The 25,356-nt window shown below is 38.0% G+C and overlaps 1 protein-coding gene across 1 annotated transcript; it reads left to right on the top strand.

The window, feature by feature from the left end:
* MTPAP (mitochondrial poly(A) polymerase) lies at positions 1–19,582 on the top strand. The gene is made up of 9 exons (XM_081932329.1): positions 1–205; positions 4,647–4,819; positions 5,185–5,418; positions 7,211–7,435; positions 12,597–12,808; positions 15,588–15,814; positions 16,689–16,781; positions 16,879–16,952; positions 18,868–19,582. Exons 1-9 carry the CDS (start codon positions 34–36, stop codon positions 19,165–19,167), a joined length of 1,710 nt encoding a protein of 569 aa, XP_081788455.1. The 5' UTR covers positions 1–33; the 3' UTR covers positions 19,168–19,582.
* The last annotated feature ends 5,774 nt before the right edge of the window (positions 19,583–25,356 follow it).

A 25,356-nucleotide genomic window follows, 5' to 3' on the forward strand; every position in this document is an offset into this window, starting at 1 on the left:
GCAAGCGCACTGTTCTCCTTCCTTTCGGCAGTTATGGCTGCCCCCACAGGGACCTTGCCTCTGTTGCTTCAATGGCGAGGATTGGTTTTATCCCGCCAGGTTGTGGCAAAGAGGCGGGTCGGTGCGATCCGATTCAGCTCCGCGGAAGCCGCTGCGGTGTCCGTGGGAGAGCCGCAGGCTCCGGACGGCATGGCGGTGACGAAGGGTAAAACGGGGAGTCTCTTATTTATTTTTTTCGGACGGTAGCCAGCTAAGGGAAAAGGCGAACGGTTAGGTCCCGCATGGAGATCGGCTGGTGTAGATTTTCGAAATGGGAGAGGAATGCCGTTTACTTTGTATAGTCCGTGAGTTTTTACCTACGAAGAATCAGACTGGGCAAAGGCCTCTCTGAGGGGATGGCATTAGAGAAAGCGAATCGGGAGAAAAGGAGGACCACGAGGTGATGCCTTAAGAAAGGCCTCTGCCAACCTTGGCCGCTTTAAGATTTGTGGACTTCAAACCCCAGAATTCCCCAGCCAGCTTACCTGGCTGAGGAATTCTGGGAGTTGAAGTCACAAATCTTAAAACGGCCAAGGTTGAAGAGCCCTGCCCTAAGATGTAGGGTATTTTTATTTAATTATTTATTTTGGTTTGTCAAGCATGTATGAAAAAACAAGTATAAGTAAGAATATAACATATAAACATATAGGTATAGCAGGTATATGTATATACATAAGAAATGAGTACAAATAAATGGGGACAGTAGGACAGGGACAATAGGCAAGCTGGTGCGCTTATGCTCACCCCCTTTATGGACCTCTTAGGAATGGGGTGAGGTCCAGGGTAGTTTAAGGTTGAAGTTTTGTAGGTGTGAGGATGTAACAACAGAACCAGGCAGTGCATGCCAGGCATTGTCCACTTTATTGCTAAAGTCGATACTTCCAATTCTACGCGGGAGAAAACCCGAACAACCAAAGACGTACATACAAACACCCACGAAAACCAAAGAAAACATATATATATACATACATACATACATACATACATACATACATACACATACACACATATTCACACACATCTATGTATAGATGTGTTTGTGTGTATATATACATATACACATATACACATATACATATATATATATATATGTTTGTGTGTGTATCTCTGTATGTATGTATATACGCATGTGTCTGTGTATGTATGTATGTATATATGGGGAGAGAGAGAGAGAGAGATTTTGCTTTCTAGAGGTTCGTGAGAATCCAGTCAAGTGTACCTTATGTGAACAGACTGCAAATGAAACATAAAGAGTTAATGGATTGAAACCCAACAGCCTAGTGAAAGAGAATTGAAATATCAAGTTGAAATACCAAACCAAATATCCCAAATGTGCTTTTCCCCCCAAAAGGCAGCTGGGCTTTCTTTTCTTCTTTTCCTTCCACGTCTTCGAGGAAAATAAAAAAAAGTCCAGTTGAAAAAAAAAAGCACCTTTGGGACAGCCATGACTGAAAATCTCCACAGACATCAAACCAAATAAAATGTTCTAAACAGAGCAAATAAAATTAAAAACATTAAAAAAAAATTTTTTCTGAAAGAGTGATTGTTTTCCCCAAATACAAGTGTTGATATTTTAGAATCACTTTAGCAGTGCACTGGAATCACATTTAGGAGTTGTTACTTAGCTGATAATAGTTAATTATTTGTATCCTGCCGTTATTGTTTTTACAAATAACTCAAGGCGGCAAACATTCATAACATCATCATCTATTAGTAATTAATATTATTAATAACAATAGCACTCAGACTTCTATAGCATTTTACAGCCCTCTCTAAGCGGTTTACAGAGTCAGCAAATTGCCCCCAACAATTTGGGTCCTCATTTTACTCACCTTGGAAGGATAAAAGATTGAGTCAACCTTGAGCTGGTGAGAATCAAACTGCCAAATTGCTGGCAGCCGGCAGTCAGCAGGAGTAACCTGCAGTACTGCATTCTAACTACTCCACCACCACAGTTCATATCAATATAATTAATAACCACTATTATGTAGTGGTTTATTCCAGTATGAATTTATTCTTTTTACGTTCCTGGATTTCACTAAAAGAAGTTCAGAAACACTTCTGATACTTGCCTCACTGATAAACACAAAGCCTTTCTTGAGCTGAGATGCCATAAAGTTGGCCAAGCTTCATTATAATGTCCATATGCATAAAATGCAGGTAAGTCAAAGTTTTCAGATGCTTCCTTTTCTTATTGCATGTTAGATAATTTCTATTTGGAACTGCAACTGTTGACAGGACAGCTGCTTTGATGTGAGCATTTAAATCTAAAATTTTCTTTATAACCTGTTCTTTAAGCAGAAGCCAGAGGATTGAATATAAATAGTTCTCAACTTTCAATCATTCGTTTACTGACTGTTTGAAGTTATAATGGCACTGAAAAAAGTAACTTATGACCATTTTTCACACTTGCAACCATTGCAACATTCTTATAATCATGCGACCAAAATTCAGACAGTTGAAATGTCCTGGGGTCATGTGATCACTTTTTGTGACCTTTCACAAGCAAAGTCAATGGGGAAGACAAATTCATGTAACAACCATGTTATTATCTTAATAACTATAGTGATTCACTTAATTGTGGCAAGAAAGGTCATAAAATGGGGTGAAACTCATTTAAAAACTCTTGCTTAGCAACATAAAATTTGGGTCCAATTTGAGCTCAATTGAGGACTACCTGTAATAAAAAGTTTACAACTAGATTCATACATTTCTAAAGCCTTGAGTTTTCATTGACCTTCCTATTCTGTTCTGCAAGAGATGCCTGAGATAGTCAGTACTTCAATCAAATAATGCAACATTCCCATATGGATTAAGATCATAATAGCCTCAGCTTTAAATTCAGCTCTGACATAATGCACGCTTTGTTACAAAAGTTTTCATATACCCAAAGTCTGCCCGGATCCTTTCAACTGACAAGTATTGGTAAATTTAGTGTTTTTCTGTGCTATAAGTCAATGTTGGAAGAGTTTTAACCTTGAAACTTTTTAAATTGGATATCTTGAAGTGGGTATTTCCAAATTAAAAGCTTATTCAGTAACTGGCAACATGCTGCAAATCTCAGCATGCATCTCTCAGTGCCCAATTTATTTATTTATTTACCGTGCTTCTAGACCGCCCCCTCTCCCGAAAGGGACTCGCTTCTAGACTGCCCCCAAGTATGCTAATGTGGAATTCTGGGATTTGAAGTGCAGATATGTTAAATTGGAAGATTGAAAAACAGAGCTGTAGCTGCATAACCAAGAATCTGAAAGAAAAAAAGGTCATCCAAGATAACATTTAAAGGCGTGCATCCTTTTTATTCTGATATATAAAATAATATAAGTATTTTTTTCCTTTTATCAAAGGACATTATGTTAGATTAAACATATTTCATACCAGATTATTATCTGATCTTTCTGAAGTTCCTCTAACCATTTCAATAAATAACATTGATAATATTAACCATATAAATCTGTCCAAAGCCAGACTAGGGAAAGTTGAACCATGTATGGTGACATGGCATCATTTGCATAATTTTCATTTGCATAATTGCTAAATTAAAAAAGAAATCAAAATATAAGTGTTTGGATTTACCTGAGTTCTTTGATTTACTTTTTTCAACTGCATTCTCATGATTTTACAATTCTTGTAAAATTACACTGAGGTTCCTTGTTTTATATTAGGAGGCTTTAGTTCAAAGATTCTTTTTTTTTAAAAGAGCAATGATAAAACCATACTTTGACAAAATTGAGTTGATAACCTACATCTGGGATTTATGTCATGTTGAACTATATCTCTGCATTCTCCATTTTAGTCTCTTTATGAGGACATGGGTCGTACATCAGAATCCCACATTAGGTTTATTGATACTCATTGATGATCACGATCCTCTTGCTTTTTAAATCTAGAATAATAACAAAATTTCTTCTTATTTCAGTCAGTTTGGGAAGGGGCAGGCAGACTGTACATCGTTTCAATTCTTTCAGATATCTGCCCTTTTTTGAGGCTAGTCACTCATACTCACTTCATGTGTTGAGTTTGGTTGTTTTCTTGCAGATGTTGAGCACTGATGATGTTACCTAGTTTGGATAATAAACGTCTGCAAGAAAATAATCAAGCTCAGAGAACATCATGGATTCCTCATTTCAATTCTGAGCTACAAATATTTTTCTTTATTAGCACTTAACATGTTTTTTGCTAAAGATACTCTGAAGATAAATGGGACATCAAACCCTGAAAAATTAGCTTCCATATCAATTCAAATTACATCATGAATTTTGTTCCCAACCTCCCTAGTTCACATGAACTCTGTCTCTTAACTTTCACTGGGATTTGCTACGAGGCAGTAAAATGCTATTTTAGCTATTGTAAATGCTAACAAACACAACACTTAATCAACACAATCTATTTCTCTTAATAAATTTGCTACATCATCAGTGAAATAGTTTATAAAGGACAAATCAGAGAATTATTCAAGAGGGACTCAGGAGAAGAACCATGTAGTCTTTTGCATCTCAAACCTTTTATTTCTGTATCGAAAACTTCTTATAGGTAATCCTAAAAAAAACCTTTTAGTGTGTCATCTAAGTTTCTCACATTAGTCTCTTGTTCTCCTCCAAATCTAGATAGCGAAAATGACTCCAGGAAAAAGACATTCAGTGAAATTCTTGCAGAAAGACAAGTACAAGCACAGAGGACTGTCTTAATAAATTGTCCCCCCAATTTCAATACCAAGGCTTTTCTCAAATACTTATCACAGCATGGAAATATTAAGAATCATTTCTTCTATAAAAGTAAAGTAAGTATTTGAAAGGTTAGCAACTATAAATCAAATAAAATTGAAATTGAAATTGAAATCTAAATATTTAAGGTATATGTATTTTCAGGTAGTACAGGCCTCAAAGGATGAGTTTAAGAAAATCCCTATTTTTCTGCTTTGTTATTATATTGGATGTCATAATAATTATTTTTTGACATTCTCTTTTTTTGCCTTGAAGGATTTTAAAAGAAGTTAAGTATATCAATCTAATGAACTTGACTATCTGAGTTGGGAGATCAATTTAACTGTTAAATCCTAATTCTTTAAATAGTTCATCTGTGTTCTCAAACTTAAGCTCTTATTCCTAATATTTTTTTCCTGTTTCTTCTCTCATGTTGCTTCAGGCTATGTATGCTGTCATAGAATTTTCTGAGAAAGAAAGCATAACTTCATTGCAGGATGTCATTACAATTCCAGAATTTAAGGATGAACACCCTATTCCATTTAAATCTAGAATCCTTACCTTGATGTTGAAAAAACAATCAGACCCCGTTTCTGAACAAACCCCCATTCTTTGTCATAGACAAACCTCTCTTCCAGTTGAAATGCTGGTGAAGAAACTTTGTGATGCCGAAAGTGTAAGTTCATGCAGTAATTGTTTTGCAATTCTTTGATAGCAAATAAGCAGTTTTTGGTTTTTTTTTTGCTTTGAATATGTAACTGGAAAAAGGGTTGCAGCTGAATACTGAGAGATCAGTATTGATCAAAGAACCTGCTAAAAGTACAGGTGTTTTTAACAGGTCCTACAAACGATCGATACCTTGATTAAACTTGTAAAGGAGGGGGAAACCTCTAGCTTTATGTAGAACTCTATTTTGGGGCTTGCCAAGCAAAGGAACATGGACCCTGGGTTTATTTCAATTGTCTCCTCCTGGAAAAAGAATTCCAATCCCTGGCTTTTCTTCCAGAGGAGGGTACAGGGATTGGACCAGATCCCTGACTTTTCTTCCAGAGGAGGGTACAGGGATTGGACCAGATTCATATCCATTCTCACATGGCCTCTGAAGCCTTTAAAAATTATGTGAGAACAAGGTATGCTATGGGGTAGTCAACTGTGCGTGATTGCTGGTGTATCCAAAATGTAGCATATTACCTTTGACACATGCATCATAGATTTGCCTTCACTGCCTTAGAGGAAAAAGAACATTAAGATATTAGTTGGCATGGTAAGGTAGGAGTTTATTTTTTGCTTCCGCTTTTCTATCCTACAAGAAAGTGACACACGGACTGACTTCCTACATTGTACTAATCACCCCTGTTAACTATGAGTTATATATCAATTTGTATCAAAGCACAGAGAATCAACTTGTATTACAAATTTATCCAGTTTCATCACCGAACCAGATAAGCATGTTCAGGAATATTTCCAGCAATCTTTAAAGCTACACTTTGAAGAAGAAATATAATTCTTGTTGCAATTTAACTTTGCATGCATTGGATTTCTGTACCTATAAATCTTCTGACTACACGGAGCAATAAATATTGGGATAGTTAGCAGAGAATCTTTTATCTCCTTTCCTTGTTTAAAAGGTTCACTTTGTGTGTCTCAGTATAACATGCCTTGTACCAATTAATCTGATGTTTTAAGGGCTTTCATCGCTCCTTACTGTCTCAGTTCTCTTTATCTTCTGACTTTGAGCTGTGCAGTTCAAGTACCCACCTGATTTTCTTGTTCTTCTTAACATACCCTAGGCTCATAACTATAGTTAGACTTAAGAAACTATGGCCACCAGTCACTGTGTTATTTCTAAATAAAACAATTTTTCCTTCATACAAAAACCATTCTCAAAAAATACTTTCTAATTCTTTCCGGGGTATAAAACTATCTGCTGTCCAACAGTTCTAGGAACCAATTTGGGAAACTTGTGCAACACAGCCAAATTAACTAGGATTGTCTTGCTTCTGTAGACTTAGTATATTTCTGGTACATAATTATGTGGCGCCCTTTTTCTCACAAATTTAGGCATTTTATCTTTAAAAATACATAATATTCTTAGCAATCAGCAAGGACAATAAAATTGTAATGAAAGATCAATGCCAGCAGGATGTCAAAGCATTCTGAAGAAAACTGCAACAAGAAATTATTTCCTGCATCTTTTAAACTGTTTCTCTTCTTATAGAGTCAATAGCCGGTTCTTTCAATACAGACTTAAAGGATTATTTTCTTGCAGACTTGTCTATTGTATCGTCTGTTAATGTTTTAGCTATTTTTCTAAGGTTCTTTAAGAATATATTCTGTAAAGGTTAAATTTGATGCCATTTCTTACAAGAATACAATTGTAAAAGGTTAGGCTGCATCTTACAAATATCTTGAGTGCCAGATACTTCAGATCTGAGATATTTCCTCTTTTTATTATTGTTTCTATTCAGGTGAGTGAGCAGTTGAACCTGCTCACAAATGAATGTCAGTTGACCGAAGAAAATACCAAGCTCCGGTTTTTAGCCTGTTCCTTAATTCAAGACATTGCAAGTGCTTATGTTCCAGACTGTATTGTGAAGCCTTTTGGTTCTTCTGTGAATACCTTTGGCAAACTTGGATGCGACCTAGATATGTTCCTGGAGCTGAATAAAGTTGGGAAAAATTCTGCCAAAAGGGTAAAATATTTTTCAAATGCTATTGGCAAAATGACTTTAATTGTGTTGTGCTGAGATGAACATGAGGCCATGACGATACAATTGTCCTCTGCAGTTGGTCTGATTTCTTGACTGATTCCCAGATTTATCTCTCATTGCTCTTAGCTTTATAAAGAACTGTTTACCTCCTCAATATGCTAAATGTTACTCTTAATACATTTGAATTACCGTATTTTTCGGATTATAAAACGCACTGGAGGATTAGAAGTACCAAGATTTTAAAATTTTAAAAAAATCGTTTTTGCCCTCCCCAGCCCCCAGGAGCACTCTAGAGGCCTCCCAAGACATCTGCATTCAGAGAGTTTGAGAAGCCTGCAAAATGCTCCTGTGGCCAGGGAGGGCAAAAACACAACACATGGGGGGGTTTGAAAGGCAAAAAACGGGCCCATTTTCTGAAAAAAAACAGGATGTGCAGAGGGTTTGGGAGGCCTGTAGAGTGCTTCTCAGGGCTAGGACAGGCAAAAACATCCCAATTTTTGTGAAAAACGGGCCTGTTTTTTGCTCGTTTGTGCCCTACCCAGCCCCCAGGAGCACGTCCATTTTTGCAAAACACAGAATGCACAGGGCAGGGTTTTGGGAGGCCAAAAATGCTGTATTCAGTGTATAAGATGTACCCAGATTTTTACCCTCTTTTGGGGGGGTGAGGTTCTTATACTCCAAAAAATACAGTAGTTATGCTCCTTTTTTTTTTAAAGTATCTGCTGCAGGAAAAATCAATATTATTGTAAACTGCTAGACTTTAGAACTGTGTTTTGCAAATCTGGCAACTTAAAGATGGGTAGATGAATTTCCCACATGCTTCTCACTACGTAGCCTCACTAAGCAAATCATTTTGGTGACCACTCCTTGGGATCTCTCAGATTTCTGGCCAAAAAAAAAGAAGAAGCTCTGACTTTTTCCTGTCATTTTTGCTTGAATTTTTCTTTTCTATTGACTCTCCTCATTGGAAAAGGATCATTTAAATATATCTATCATATTTTTAAATGGTTTGAAATATTTCATGTAATTTTTTTTTAATTTATATTTTTAATCATCGTATTTATAGCTTTGTTTGTTTCAGTACTTTGAGAGCTTTTAAGCCCTAAGGCTCAAGCATGAGCTGAACGGTAAGAAACTAGGCCTGGGGAAACCTAGAGTTTCCCCCTTGATTTCCCACATACAGCCTTGAAACTTTACCGCATTAGTCAACAAAGACATATTTCACAACAGGAGGAAGCTGCGCTTTCCTTTGTGGCTGATGAGCTTTGTACTGTCGCTTTTGTTCCATTGCTGTAAGAAAATGTAAACCCAAAGCATAAGATTGCGCTTTGCTATTCACGGTCTTTTGAGTTGCGTGCAGGAAATGGAATGAGGCATTGCAACGGCTTCGATCCTTCCTGGCCTTTTTCACATCCATACTGATTGTTTGAGCCTTCTGTTCATCATTGACTGCCAGGATTAGTCCTTTTCTTAGCCAGGTTTTTCAGAAGTGGTTTGACCTTGCCTGCTTCTTAGAATTGAGAGAGAATAATTGTGCATGTGTCTAAGGCAAGACTACAGGTTGTCCTCCACTTACAACCACTGGTTTAGTGACCAAATGGTTGCAGTTCAGAGTTACAATCATGGTGAAAACAAGGGACTTACAACCAACTTGCCCTTAAAATAGTTGCAGTATCTCTATGGTCACATGATCAAAATTCGGGTACTTGGCAATTGGTATGTAATTGTGATGGTTACATCATTGGGGGGGTCATGTGATCGCCATTTCCTAAGTGACTTCCAACAGTTAAAGTCACTAGGGGAAGTCAGATTCATTTAACAACCATGCAGTTTACTTAATGACCAAGGCAAAAAAAAAAGTAAAACTGGGCACTACTCAACAACTGCCTTGCTTAGCAACAAACATTTTGGTTCTATTCTGGTCATAAATCAAGGATTTACTAGATTTAGAGCTCACAGTCTCCTGGTTTCTAGCCTGGCGCCTTAACCACTATACCAAACTGGCCTTCATGGGCATTGCTTTTTACTTGCATGTGTTTGAAGAAAGAGTGAAAATCCCAGCACCAGGCAGCTGCAAAGATGTCAGAGTCCTAGGTGCTTTATAGCTGTACTGATAAATCTTGAATTTTCAGGTAAAGGTTGGGAGATTATAGAAATTGTGTCTTAGGAATCAATATGTTATTCTGTGCCACAACCATCACCATCCTCTCAAAAACTCTTCAGTTGCCAACTGGCTAAATAATATGTGTCTGTGTTGCTCTTTCTGCTATAAATGGCAATGAAAGGCATATAAATTTAAATCTCAGCGGTTAGTATTTTTTCCCCCTGTTGTGCCGCTTAAATGCATGATATTTTATACAGAACAGATTTGATAGGTCTCTGGCTCTATGTGCTTAAGTATATCTCTAAGGTTAATGCACAAATTCTCCTACATGTAGTTATTGGTACTTAAATTTAAAAAAAAGAAGTTTATTGTAGTGATTTTTAAAATGGCAACAAATAATCTGTTTGTCCCTGTGCAAATAGGTTGCAAATCACTTGTAACTGCTACTATTATCTAGTTACATATTAGAAATGTATATAACTGCATATAAAGAAAACCTGTACAAAATGTTTTATAGATGGCACTCCCCCCCACCCACCCCCAGCAAGATTAGCTAGAATGTTTAAGAATATGCTTGCCAAGTGTTGGAAGTGCAACCAAACCCCGGGCTCACATTACCACATGTGGTGAGCAAGTCTGAAAGCATAAAAAATACTGAACTGAAATACACACCTGGCTAGAAAAAATTATAAAGGAACATATAGATTTAAAACCGGAAATATTTCTGTTGGGCATCATGCCCGACAAATACAGTAAAAGGAATGCATATTTAATAATACATGTATTAACAGCGGCCAGAATTGTGTTCTCACAACATTGGAAGGGTGAGGAGATCCCCGCAGAAGAAAAGATATAAACATTTTTTTAGAATGTGCAGAAATGAATAAACTAACATCTGAAATTAAAGAAAAGGAAGACACTGAATATTTTGAGGTATGGGATCTGTTTTATCGATGGTTAAATAAGAGAAACAGAAGTTAGAACTTCTAAAACTACAAGATAAAGATTAATTTTATTAGGGTTGATCACTATAACTTATTTTGATTAATTTTGATTAATATTAATAAATATGTATCAACATGAGGGAAAATACTGTCATGAGATTACTATTAGAGAATACTATTATTACTGTGATGAATATTACTTAAAAGAATTGTAAGCAGACAGCACACTGTTTATATGGATTTTGAACATGTTGCTCTTTCTATTTATATTATTTTTTAAAAAAAATAGAAATATGGATAGAAATGGAAATGTTTACATGCAAATCAGCTATAGTGTAATTTTATCAGTGCAAAAGAAGACTGCAGAATCTGTGATTCTCCAGTATACAACTGCACTTCCCATCATCTCTGGCCATTATTCCTGCTGGCTAGGGATGCTGTGACTTATGGTTTAACATAGTGTTTTTCGAGCTTAGCAGCTTCAAGGTATATGGGCTTCAATAACTGCTGGCTGGATAATTCTGAGAATTGAAGTCCACATATCTTAAAGTTACCAGGTTTGAACAAGACTCGTTTAGCAGTATCAGAAAAATCAGAAATTACCCAGCCTTGATATAATGGTTGTCATTGCATCCGTGGATTCTTCTCCAACTATGAGTACATGGTGTTATAAAAAGGCAGATTCTGATTGAATCTATTAGAAACTATTTTCTGAAATGTACAAGCAGGTCATCAAGGTAATCATTGCTCAAAGAAGTGGTGAATTTATTTTCTGTGCTGTACCAAAGCAGAGACAGTACAATTATTTACCAAGGAATCATTTACTTTGGATTTCTAGTGAGCCGGGAGTTGGACTCAGTCAGTAGCCTAAATGAGGCCTTCTGAGTTTCCAGAATTTGAGATGTTAAGATTCTCAAGTAACTTTAAAAAAAAAACTTTATTGAAAATTTTAAACATTAAAATACAAATACCTTTAAAAATAATTTTGTATAAGTTACAATCCTTTTTGACAGTACTAACATAACCATTTGTTATTCAAATACATTTTTATACACTCCTAATTATTCCTGTATCTATACATCTGTGTTTCTAAGCTGTACATTTCATGTTCCTATTATTTATCCATTGATACCAGTTAAGCCAAACTGTATAATATTCTGAGTCTTCTTTGTCCCTTAACTCCAATGTGAGTTTATCCATGTCAGCACAATCAAAAATCTTTTGGATTATCAGACAGTCTGTCGGCATGGCATCACTTTTCCAACATTGTGTGAGTGTTATTCTCGCTGTTGTAATTATATCCAAAATTAAATATGTTATCTCTTTCGTATACCTTCCCCTAATAATCCCCAGAAGGAACAGTTCTGCTTTGAGCTCTATTTGGGTGTTTGTAATTTCCTGTAATCATTTTTTGTATTTTAGTCCAATATTTTTTAGTTTGGGGGCATAACCACCATGCATGAAAGAAGGTACCCTCCGCCTGTTTACATTTCCAACAGTTTGGATTTAAGTTCGGATACATTTTTGCCAATCTCGTGAGTCTAAGTGCGAATGATAAAACATTTTGTATTGGTTTTCTTTGTTTGTGATAGATTTTGTTATTGTGTAATTTTTATTCCAAGTAGCTTTTTATGTAACAGTACGTGTGATTTCCAGGTGGACTCTGGTGGGAGCTGAGCCCTGATCTCAAAGGAATTGAGGAATCCAGCACATTTGGAGGGCACTAAATTGAAAAGAGTTGATGTAAATCAACCTGAGCCAGATGTTTTGCATTGTTTCAAAAGTTTAATATAAATTTACATTACAGGAGGTTATATGAATTGTTAAGAATTTAAGAAGTTCAGAGATGTGCACACAATACTATAAAAGCAAATCAATGAGGCTTTAGTTGCCATGTAACTTTAATTCGCATTCCAGTAAAAATGGCCATTATCTGGAAACATTTGTTTTTCCTAGGCTTAGCTGTACCCCCGCCTTTTGCCTAACGTGGGAAAATCTGACATTAGTTTCCAAAGCTCCCACTCCTTGTTTCAGCTTTGGGAATGGGACATCTCATTTGTGAATTAATTCTTTGTGTGGTTTTCTTTTGTGTTAGAAAACAAGCCCCTTTAATCTAATTTACCAAATGAAGAAAGCTCCTTCTGAACGAATAGCATCCCAAAGGATCCTTAATGTGCTTGGCGAATTTCTTGACAACTTTGGACCAGGATGTGAGGGTGTCCAGAAGATACTTAATGCTCGTTGTCCATTGGTGAGATTTTCCCATCAGCCTTCTGGGCTTCAGTGTGATTTGACACTAAACAACCGGTAAGCATTTTTACAAGGTTTTAAAATTACATTTTTCCTTTTGCTATTGTTACTGCTTTTTTTTTATAGTCTGTCTTTCCTCCAGGGGAAGTATATTGTACTGCTGTTTTTTGCTCACAATAGTAATTGGTCATGATCAGTTGGATGGATTAAGAAAAGGTGCCACAGCCACCCTGTGAGCTTCCATAGCTAATGGTGGACATGAACCTGAGTTTTCCATTTCCTAATATCCCTAATACCCCTAAGATGTGGTTAGGGTTTTTGATCATATGATCAAAACCTCACTGCGTAAGTATCACAGTTTTCATGAAGGGGGCATAACTTCTGTCACATGATTGTGGACACCATCTTGACTTTTCTAACATTCCCACTCTCCCAGAGATCCTCTCCCTAGCAAGTACAATTCATCTGGAGGGCTTTGTAGCAGATTAACAGTAAGCCTGTGGGACGTGGTGGCTCAGTGGCTAAGACTTGTCGATCAGAAAGGTTGGCGGTTCAAATCCCTAGCGCTGCATAGCGGAGTGAATTCCCGTTACTTGTCCCAGCTTCTGCCAACCTAGCAGTTCGAAAGCACGTAAAAATGCAAGTAGAAAAATAGGGACCATCTTGGTGGGAAGGTAACAGTGTTCCGTGCACCTTCGGCATTCAGTCATGCCAGCCACATGACCATGGAGAAGTCTTCGGACATCGCTGGTTCTTCGGCTTTGAAATGGAGATGAGCACCACCCCCTAGAGTCAAGAACGACTAGCACATATGTGTGATGGGAACTTTTACCTAACAGTAAACCTAATGGCTGACTTGAACCCAGATCTCATCATCTGCCCATTGTATGCCTCACATAGTCCTTGTTCTAGAAATAGCCAGAAGAGACATAACATTCAGGATTTAATCCTTCATTATTTATTTTATAAATGGTTAAGACAAACCATGGATTTTTGTCCAAACTTGGATTATTCAGAAAGAACCATTTACTTACAACGGCCACTAGGAGGAAGAAGATCTCTTTGGAATAACCAATTCATTTTTCCTTTGAATCTTTTTTCCTTTGGTTAATGACTCAATCATGAATTTCCAAGAGAGAGGAAGTAGCTTCATTCTATTGAACAGATCAGTATCATGTCTTAGCTAAGAATTTATGGGCCTTGTATCATTTCTCTTTGTGTATGGTGATGCTCCTTTGTTCCTAGTTAAAACAAGTCCTTTCCATTCCCACTCAAGAATTCTGTTCCTTTTTTTTACTTGTGTTCTGAAACTAACTGATGAAACAGGGAAGGGAAGTAACATCATTTGCCACTTACAATGTCCTATTAAAACCTATTTGTGAAAGGTACTTCTGTATTGTATATAAATTGTGATCAAAAGCAGGCTTATAAAAGCCACTTCCTTCTCCTCTTGATATGGGACCCATGAGTTTTCGCACATAATACCATTATGTTGTGGTGCAGTTTTTCAGCCAAAAGCTAGTAAGGACTCTGGTTTGGCTTATTTGAGGACACTTATTAATTCTGGGTAACAGACTGTTTAAGACAGTCAGTTGAACTGTTGCCAGTTGAACTGGCTCACTAGGCTCGTACATCTAGGATTCCCGAGCTGTCTTAAACTCATTGTTGTTACTGCTGTCCAGAAAAAGCAATCTTGTTTTTAAAGTATTTTTAATAATTTAATACTTTAAATGGTAATTTTACGGTAACTTTGTAAAAAATAATAATATATCATGCAAAACATGCCAGCCACCAAATAGAAAACGTAATCCTAACATAAGGCAACACAATGTTCATAAATAAGCATTTGTTAAAATTGTAATGTACAATCAATTATTTTTCAACAAGGCAACTTTTAGGATGCATGAGCTTCACCTCTCAAAATTCCCCAGCCAGCAAATTTGGTTGTTAAAAGTCCACATGCCTTAAAATGTTGCCAGGTTTGAGAAACGTTGATCTAAATAGAATGTTCCAAATGTTCTTTTCAAATCAAATATACATTATCATATACATTTACCGTATGTTTCAGAGTATAAGACACACCAGAGTATAAGATGTGCCAAGATTTTGAAGAGGCAAATTTAAAAAAAAAAAGTTTTTGCACTCTGCAAACCTATCACAAATGCCCCCTTTTTTAGGGGGCTTGCAGAGGGCTCCTGGGGGGAGGGCAAAAAATGAGCAAAAAGCAGCCCGTTTTTCACTCATTTCTGCCCTCCCCAGCCCTTAGGAGCACTCTGGAAGCCTCCTAAAGACTATGCACGGCCATTTTTGCAAAGCGGACGGGGTTTCAGGAGGCTAGAAATGATGTATTGTGTATAAGACGCCCCCAGATTTTTATCCTCTTTTGAGGGGAAAAGGTGCGTCTTATACTTTGAAAAATACGGTAAATGGTAACTTTTGAAACATATTTTTACTCTTTGTATAGTGTATTCTCGATTAGTTTAATGTTTTCTTCTTAGAAATTGTTTTCCTTATTGGATTTCCATTTTCGTATGCGCTTGCATTAGCTGTTGTGTGAAAGCTAAAATATTAACGTAGAAGAGAGTCTCTGTAGTACTAGTTCAGGGTTGATGCTCTCTGAGTTGGTTGTTTTCTTGCATACGTTTCATTACCTAACCAGATATACCCGTAATGCTACCTAATCAGGTAATGAAACATACGCAAGCGAAAAACCAAGCTTAGAGAGAACCAAGGACTCACAGTTAAAACATTGTTAGCTTTAAATAAAGTTACTACAATATATTGTCACTGCTACTGTAATTTCCCTTCCATTTTTGATCTTCTTGTGTTCCGACAGAATTGCCTTGAAAAGTTCAGAACTCCTTTATGTCTATGGCAGCCTTGACCCTCGTGTGAGAGCTCTTGCGTTCAGCATACGATACTGGGCATGGAATCATGGACTTACAAGTAGCATCCCTGGTGCTTGGATTACCAATTTCTCTTTAACCATGATGGTCTTGTTTTTCTTACAACGAAGACAGCCACCCATTGTTCCCACTTTGGATCAACTGAAGAAATTGGCCGGTAAAAAGAGTGATTAATTTACTTCTTGCTGGAGAGCCACTGTTCATGAAATGTTCCTTTCCTTAGCTTAGTGTTTCTCAACCTCAACAGCTTTTAAGACAAATGAACTTCAACTCCCAGAATCCCCTCAATTCTGAGTTCCATGATTTTACAATACAGTACATTACAGTACAATACAATACAATACAATGCAATGCAATGCAATGCAATGCAATACAATAGCAGAGTTGGAAGGGACCTTGGAGGTCTTCTAGTCCAACCCCCTGCCTAGGCAGGAAACCCTATACTGTTTCAGACAAATGGCTATCCAACATCTTCTTAAAGACTTCCAGTGTTGGGGCATTCACAACTTCTGGAGGCAAGCTGTTCCACTGATTAATTCTTCTAACTGTCAGGAAATTTCTCCTCAGTTCTAAGTTGCTTCTCTCCTTGATTAGTTTCCACCCATTGCTTCTTGTTCTACCCTCAGGTGCCTTGGAGAATAGTTTGACTCCCTCTTCTTTGTGGCAGCCCCTGAGATATTGGAAGACTGCTATCATGTCTCCCCTAGTCCTTCTTTCTATTAAACTAGACATACCCAGTTCCTGCAACCGTTCTTCATATGTTTTAGTCTCCAGTCCCCTAATCATCTTTGTTGCTCTTCTCTGCACTCTTTCTAGAGTCTCCACATCTTTTCTACATTGTGGCAACCAAAACTGAATGCAGTATTCCAAGTGTGGCCTTACCAAGGCATTATAAAGTGGTATTAACACTTCACGTGATCTTGATTCTATCCCTACAAAATATCCGTATTTTGTATAACCCTTCACAGAAATGCTAACTTGTTTGTTGATGCTGAATTAATGAAGCTCGTAAAATTACTTCTTTTTTCCAGATGCAGAAGACAAGGAAGTAATTGAAGGATTTGACTGTACGTTTGTTAGTAATTTGAACAAAATTACTCCAACAAGCAACACAGAAACATTAGGTAAGGAGAGAGGCATTTTCAATATTCCCACCAATTAATTGAGAATACTGGTTTCATTTTTCCTGTCTATTGACTTCATGGCTATTTCATGTTTCAGATGTACTTCTTGGAGACTTCTTTGAATTCTATGGAAATTTTGCCTTCAATAAAAATTCACTAAACCTCCGAAAGGTAACTGTATTAAGTAATTTTGTAGACAAGCCTTTGGCATCTTTTGAAAAAACAACACCTTGTCATTAAAAGCATGAGCAAAAGCTGTGATACTGAGCAAAGCAGCGGTTAGCCTTTTGCTGATAATTGGGATTTTCTAACTGATTATTCTATCCAACCCTCCTCATCAAGGCTCTTTTGGGGCAGGAGATGCTCTATCCTCAACAGCCCTTTACAAAGTCGAGAGCACCATGTCAAAGATTGATATGTATCTGCTGTCTAAAAAGACTGGAAACTTCTGGTTAAATTTTTGGTTGCAGTGCATGATGATAGCTAATCAGATCACTTGAAAATGGGCTTATGGGGGAAATGAACATCAAACCTTTTGACAAATGGAAAAATTGTTTCATTAGAAAGCAGCCACTAAAGGGTGGAGGATCAGGTTTTCCTTCTGATCATTACTGGATGCTAATGTTTTAGATCAATAGTCTGGTGTAAATGGAGGCTCTATTGGGAAGAGATAAAGAGGACAAGGTGCAGTCTTTATTTATTTATTTGTTTATTGTTCTATTAGATTTGTATCCTGCCTTCATTTTACAGAGCTGAAGTCTCACAACAACAATTCTGTGAGTTGTATTCACTCTCCAGGCTGAAGGAGAGTGAGGGTGTCCCAAAGTCATTCAGCTGGTGTTCATGACTAACAGAGGACCAGAATTCATCACCTCTCAGTTTCTAGCACAATAACTCGTCCACTATTACAAACTGTTGCCCCTGAACCAGGTGGTATAAGATTGCATATACTGCAGTTCAGTAGTAAGCCATTGGGGGTGCACTTACTAAAGGAAGGAAATAAATTCAGCCTCAAAATATATTACTACAAGTACTCCTCGACTTAAAACCATTTATTTAGTGACATTTTAAAGTTACAGTAGCACGGAGGGTGGGGGGAGAGATGACTGCTCCTCGCACTTAGGGCTGTTGCAGCGTCTCAGTACTCACGTGATCAAAATTCAGATGCTAGGCAAACAGCATTTATGCAAGCAAGCTTCAGCGTCTCAAGTTCTCAAATAGGAGACCGGAGGCTAAAACATATAGAGAACGGTTGCAGGAACTGGGTATGTCCAGTTTAATGAAAAGAAGGACTGGGGGAGACATGATAGCAGTGTTCCAATATCTCAGGGGTTGCCACAAAGAAGAGGGAGCAAAGCTATTCTCCAAAGCACTGAGGGTATGACAAGAAGCAATAGGTGGAAACTAATCAAGGAGAGAAGCAACTTAGAACTGAGGAGAAACTTCCTGACAGTTAGAACAATTAATCAGTGGAACAGCTTGCCTCCAGAAGTTGTGAATGTTCCAACACTGCAAGTTTTTAAGAAGATGTTGGATAGGTATTTGTCTGAAGTGTAGGGTTTCCTGCCTAGGCAGGGGGTTGGACTAGAAGACCTCTAAGGTCCCTTCCAACTCTGTTATTCTATTATATTATATTCAAGTGATCGCCTGTTGTGATTTTCTTAGGTGACTTCCAGGAAGCAAAATCTATGGGGGAAGCTGGATTCATTTAACAATCATGTGGTTTACTTACTAACTGCAGTCATTTGCTTAACAACCAAACCAAAAAAGATAATAAAATCCAGCGCAATGACAATCTTCTTGTTTATCCAGGGAAAGAGTGGTTATAAGTTGAAGACTACCTGTACTGCTAGCTACTTTAGTGTCCTTGCAAAACCAAGGTGTCTCCTCCCTCTCTAGCAACTCAGTTCATTCCTTTCATTCTTTACCTTTCCGTCTTCCGAACAACATAAAGTAGCTGTATGGTTGGTAGGATATCTCTTCTGCATGTTGTTCAGTCTCTCACGTAATGGTTGGAAGATTGTTCAGAGAGGAAACTGAAGTTTGGCTACTTAAGGATTTTGTTTCTCCTTTTCGAAATCTGCAGGGGAAAGAGCAGAACAAGCCAGAGGCCTCTGCCCTCCATATACAGAATCCCTTTGAAGAGAACCTTAACATCAGCAAGAATGTAAACGCTACGCAGCTTCAGCGATTTGTGAGCCTGGCCAGGGACGGTGCCTGGATTTTACAGCAGGTGGAGAAACGTCCTTCAGACAACTCCAAGCCTTGGGGCTTGGCTGCCCTTCTACAAGCGTCTGAACCAGGACGTGTCGGCAAAGGCTTCAAACGACCGAGTCTGTTAAACAGTGACAGAGTGAAAGACTTGCTGAACTCCTTAAAGATGTAGGCCAATGCCCAGAAAAGGCTCCGAAGTATGGCAGCTGCTATGGGACCCTCTAGGTTTACCCTTGAGGAGCCAGGCTTCTTCCTAGTCTAAAACGGAAGGGGCACCTGCAACTGGACTGGTTAGGATATCTTTCTTGTTGGGTCCTTTAGTAGATTCTCCATTCACCTTTTACGGATCATGTTTGATGCAGGCCAGGAAAGAAGAATATACTATTGGACGTGGGGGGGGGGGGGGGAAAGGTGCTAGAGGACTCTGAATTGGATAACTAAGAAAAAAAATATTTAAAAGCATCCTCATGGAAGATCAGATTCACTGACATACTGTCATGCTGCAGCCATTTTTATTGAAGTACTTACATTTATTTCTGCAAACTGATTTTCATACCCATAATGGAGAAATAAAATAAGCAAAACAATGTGATTGAGCTTTTATTGTAAGGCTTCTTAGTAATTAAAAAACTCTCCGAGGAGTGATAATTATCTAGTTATACAATAAGGACTAATTACAAATGGCATTCCCATGCTGCAGAGAAAAATGTCTTTTTAAAAAAAAGATGAGTACTCTTACCTTTTGGATCATACTGTACCTTTGTTTTCAAAATCAACTTTAATTATGTTTAAGAGAAGTTGAAATAAGCTGCAGCCTCGCTTCTTGATGCCTCCTGGAATTTTATTGATCTAATTCAGGGGCCGTCTATGCAGGTTATGACCAGCCTTCTTGTAACATTTTAAACTCAAGAGTCATTCGGGGATTCTGTTCTTGTGTAGGAGTTTAAAGCCTAATATGGGTCTTCAGCTCCTGTCAAGGGAAAAAATCTCCCCTTTGATTTCAGAGGGGAAATGGGGGAGAAAGGCACACCACACATATACCCCCACTATTGCACTGAACAGGCAAAAATGATTTGCTTTTTGTATATTTTTGTATTTTGGGTTTCATCTTTTGGTTTGCAGTTGTTGCCTTTAATAGAAAGCAATTGTTGCCACTGGATTTCTGAATGCCCCTGCCCATTGCTGCCTACCCTTCCCTTCCCTCTAGCCTTGCCTTGCCTCACCCTATCTCTTCCCTCTCCTTGCCTCACCTCTTCTTGCCTTGCTTCGCCTCTTCCCTTCCCTTGTCTTTTCCCTTCCCTCGCCCCTTCCCTTCTCCTTCCATTCTTTTCCCCCTTCCCTTGCCTTCTTTTGCTTCTTTCCTTCCCTCACCCCTTGCCTTGCCCCTTCCCTTGTCTTGCCTTCCCTCACCCCTTCCACTCCCTTCTTCCCTTCCCTCTGATGATAAGTAGGTTTGCCAGCATCTTGGCATAGAACTGTAAAGGGGTGGGCAAGTAAATATTTTTGCTTGCCTGAAATAAAGAGATAGGAGTTGACCTTCCAAAATTTGATCAGCTGTTGTTCAATACGCTATGGAAAATCCTTAGTATGAAATAATTTGTGTCATTGTTTTTGCATTGTTTTAAATGTTTTTAAGATTTGTAAACTAAACATTTTAAAACAATACAAAAGCAGCACATAAATGTAAAACAGTTTCCTTCCCCTGAATTAAAATTTGATCTTCAACAAAAGAATGCCTCTGAACTTTAGCTAATACTTGTCTATTCTTACATTTATTCCTATTTTTAGTCTTTGGCTATCCTTGTCATATCTCACAACAGAGAATTATGTCTTTCATTGATTTTTTTTTCTTCGTTTTGTTCTTTTTGGTTTGTCCTGAACAATTTTCACGGCGTAATTTTTATTACAGTTGTGAAGGGTAAAAAAAATCTGATGAACCTGCTTCCTACCTGGGTAAGCCATTCTCATAAGTCAAGTGTAAGGTGGGAGTGTAGGCTCTTACAAGTTTTAAATCAGCGTTTTTCAAACTTGGGCTCTGTATGGACTTCAATTCCCAGCCACAGTTCATTTGCTGGTTAGGGAATTCTGGGAGTTGGAAGTCCACCCATCTTAAAAGTGCCCAAATTTGAAAAACACTGCTTTTAAGTTAATAGGGCAGCAGAAAATAAAACACAGTGCCACCACACACGCTTGCCCTCAGGTACATGAATCATCATTTGAGTTTCACAGTACTCCGCATAAATCTGAGCACGAGACTCCAAGCTCTTAAACCAGACCTCCTCCCTGCATCTGTGTTAGGAGGACTGTTGCTCCTAAAATTCCTAGCTAGAAGAAGACTAGGAGCGGCAATCCCGGTGGAATCAGGAGGTTACCAAAGCAGAAAACATTGGCTGAAATCCTCCTCCTCATTCCCCCCTACCCCGCCACCCCTTACACATAGTTTTGCCATGTGTAGATTCAACTGACTCACTCTCTCTGTGGCTTAACTCCCATCGCCTCAACAGATGATCCCCTGCAGATACAGAGTCAAATCCTGCTTTACTCAAGTGATCTATTTTCCTGAGAAGAAGTATTTTAACTCTGCTGCTGTAGTAAAATGTTTCAGCATTGAATAGGCAGCCTGCAGGGGGAAGCTGTTTTTTATATTATCCTTTTTTAAAACAGCTTTCCTACTGTTCAATGCTTTGCATAAACCCGGTGTGTCAACGGGAAAGGAATCTGCAATGAGCAGAACAGACTACTTCATCTGGTGTTGTTCCCTCGACCATAAAGAGTTAATTTGTGCTTCTTTTGGAGTTTTGGAGAATTTGGAGTTTGGGGGAAAGGCATTGTGAATACTGTGCATTATATTTCAATTCCAGTCAGGCCCTGATTAAGAATTTTTCATTTTATTTGCAAAACTGCGAACAGGCAGGAAATAATCTGTGTTAAAATCACTTCTCCCAATCCTCCCTTGCAAGAGAGGAAATTGACTCCCTTGCAAGAGAGGAAATTGACTCCTTGTTCCGTATGACTTAAATTTCTATTGTCTATATCTGTGGTTTTTGATGCTAGGTTTAAGCAGAGGTGATACAATTTTATGCTCCAAATAACAGTCAGAGTTGCATCCAGTCTCATTGGCCAACGTTTACTTGGTTCAGAGGCACCTAAATACTTCTGAATCTCCTGGATGGCTTCAAACTTTTCCACTTGTACCACCCAAAAACCATACATGTTAACTAGTGTCAACTGTTTAGTCTGCTAGTGTTTCTTGCTTGTTACCGGTATAGGCTTATAATAAGCATTTGGAAGGGTTTCTTTAAATTGATGAGAAAATGGGATGGGTTTATGCTAGACTGCTAATTCCTAAGAAGATAAAATATGCTTTTTTCTTTGTATGTACATGGCATAGACCAAGTGTCAGCGTTCCAAATAGCATCCAAAAGTAAATCAGAGTCCAAGGCAAAGTATTGCTCAAAGTTCCAATTTATTAAGAGAGCCATGTTGGCACATCTGGGAAAACCCAAAGGTGAAAGCTTCCCGGTTTTTCCCACCTAGTTGAAAGTTCAAGATCTTGCCCACACACCCACAAGTCCATCACATGGTCCAATATCCCACTGCCATGATGTTCCACCCATCCAGTTCCGGTCAGGTGCAGAGACAAAGGATGACATTGGCTTTCTAGAAAGAATTTTGTTATGGATATATTGCATCTCACTCCTTACAACCCCCCCCCCCCATTCCCATTTTCCCACAATAGAAAATGCATAGTAGAATAATAGAAAGTGTGGCAGGCCAAAGATCCAAAAGAAAAGATGGCTGCAGGCCTGACACCGAGTTTTGTAGCATTGGCTTAGGTTTCAAATGTTGAAAGTTTCTGAAAATGCTCATCCTGAATTTCCCTAATTGAAGTGTGGAACGTTTTGCCAACTTGTATTGTATTCACTAAGTGAAGCCCTATTTATTTATAGCTTTGGGCAGATTTGCTTTCTGCTTGACCAATAAGGGCAGAAGAAGTTCCATCAGATAGCACTGATGGAACCCAAGATTTTTTTCACAGAGAATGAATGACTTCTTTGAGTGCTCTTTTTCTCCTTGAAGCAACATTGGAAATGGCAATGAATGTTTTTCCACTTTTCAAGTGGGGTCAAGAGCACCAAACTGTACAACCTCAATACAAATCCTCACATCCCAGCGGAGCTAAGAAACGGGATTTAAGGTTGCTCACTATTTTAAGCAGACCTAATGATATTTATGAATTAAGTCAACCACCTCAAATGCTTCTGCATGTTTAGGATCCCATATCCCAGCTGAATTCATACTTCAATCTAAGCTATATTGTGGCTGAATTAGATAGCAATAGCACTTGGACTTATAGCACTTCATACTGCTTTACAGCCCTCTCTAAGTGGGTTACAGAGTGAGCATATTGCCCCCAACAATCTGGCTCCTCATTTTACCAACTTCGGGTGAAAATCCAAGTCAACCTTAAGGTAGGATTGAACTCCTGGCAGTGAACAGAATCAGCCTGCAATACTGCGTTCTAACCACCATGCCACCATTGCTCTTTAGATGCAGCTGAATGTACTGTGCATTTGCATTTGCACCATTGCTGTGCATAAAGCTTGGTTTATGGTTTAGCATCAGGAATACAGCAAATTGCTGTGTAGTCAGTAAAGTATTTTAGACTATAAATATGTAAATTTCATATGATATACAGAGTTCATACACTAAAGCCATTATGCAGATGATTATGGCTTAATATGCTGTATGGATTCCATCATTTTTGGTTTATTCAACGAGCAAAATGGTGCATTTGGTAACATAGATATCCCCATGACCACCATTGACATCTCAAGAAATCTTGGGCCTGACAGATTGAATCTTGCTTATATCTCAGAATGGGTGTTATATTATCTGGGGAAAGATAATATAATTTTCATCACCTATTTCATCACCTATTCATCACCTATGCCCTGATCCAGTTGTGTTTGCTATCCACCTATCGCCACCTGGAAACCAGAGATCTATTCAGATTGTCTCCCTCACACAGCTGATGGAGCACTGGTTTTCAAAGTGTGCTTGGACAATTTCCAGCAATCCGCCCAGGATTTTTGTGGTGAACAGTTAGCAATGGGATGTAAACCATCACCTGAATTAAATGTTTCTCAAGTGGCTTCTTTCTGGGATTTGATCTTGGTTTGTGCCTCAGTTTACTGAAGCTGTTAAGAATATGAAGTGCCCCCAAGAACTAAAACCAACAAAACTCAAGAATGTGTCTGGGTGATATGATAGATTGAGTTAGTACATCTGAATGGAATACAATAAATTGAACTCTAAGCAATTTCTACATAAACCCAGTTTCAGTTTGAGAGCCAATTATGATCTTAACTGGTGCTAGAGGGCCTTGCTACAGTTCCTCAGTCTTCATCCCCCAACTGGTTGGATTACTTCAATATGCTTTGCATAGAGCTGACCATTAAAACTAGGAATTTGGAAAAAAGAAAAGAAAAACCCACAACAGCTTGTATTTCTGTGGTGTTGCCAATGTCTTGACTAGCTTCCTGATGGAGGACAGACCGTTCCCTTTGTGGGCCTTGAAAATGGGCCTTCATCACTTGGGAATGTGGGCCTAAAAAGACGTTCTCCCTAAACCAGCGTTTCTTAATCTTAATGATATATGGACTTTTTACTTGGGAACATTCTCCTACAGAAAAACACCAACTATTCTGCCTTCTACTTTTGTTGCTATTGTTTTTACTTCCTGAGGTTTAGGATATTATTTTTTAGTCATGCCATGGATGTTTAAAAGTTGCATTATAGACTAACTGAAGCCATTAGGAATTATCAGGTTGTAATCTTGGGCCTGACAGATTGGATCTTGCTTATATCTCAGAATAGATGTTATATTATCTGGGGAAAGATAATATATGTAAAAGTAATGATAATGTAATGTAAAAGACGAAAGATTTGTACGATCTGAAGAGAAACCAGACTTTCTGTTTGTTGTTTTCTACTTTTCTGTTGCTGTTTGGAGTTGTTTTTCCCATCTGTCTTTTCTCTTTTTTTTAGGCAGGTGACATGATTAGAAGTTAGACAGGAAAGAAAGAAAAAGTTTCTCAATAAAAGGTGATACGATTAAAGTCTAGAATAAGCGATAGAAATAAGGGGAATATTAATGTATACTATTTTATCTTATAAAATGAAGGTAAGAATGAGAAAATGTGGAATAATTGAATAATGATAGATTGCAACCTAATATAAATATTAGAAATCTATAAATTGATTGAATGTAATATTTATGTTTAATCTGATTAGTTTCATTTGGATTGGAATGTATGGCGCCCAGGTGCCACAATATTCAGTTTAAGTTTAAGTTTTA

This window comes from Natrix helvetica (genome assembly GCF_964273705.1).
Source record: "Natrix helvetica genome assembly, chromosome: Z".
In the NCBI taxonomy this organism is placed as follows: domain Eukaryota; kingdom Metazoa; phylum Chordata; class Lepidosauria; order Squamata; family Natricidae; genus Natrix; species Natrix helvetica.

Bases quoted from the DNA above. Each gene is read 5' to 3' on its own strand.
- MTPAP (XM_081932329.1), top strand. From the start codon at position 34: ATGGCTGCCCCCACAGGGACCTTGCCTCTGTTGCTTCAATGGCGAGGA. The intron at 16,782-16,878 runs GTAAGGAGAGAG...TTCATGTTTCAG, and splicing joins AAGCAACACAGAAACATTAG to ATGTACTTCTTGGAGACTTC. The intron at 16,953-18,867 runs GTAACTGTATTA...CGAAATCTGCAG, and splicing joins ATTCACTAAACCTCCGAAAG to GGGAAAGAGCAGAACAAGCC.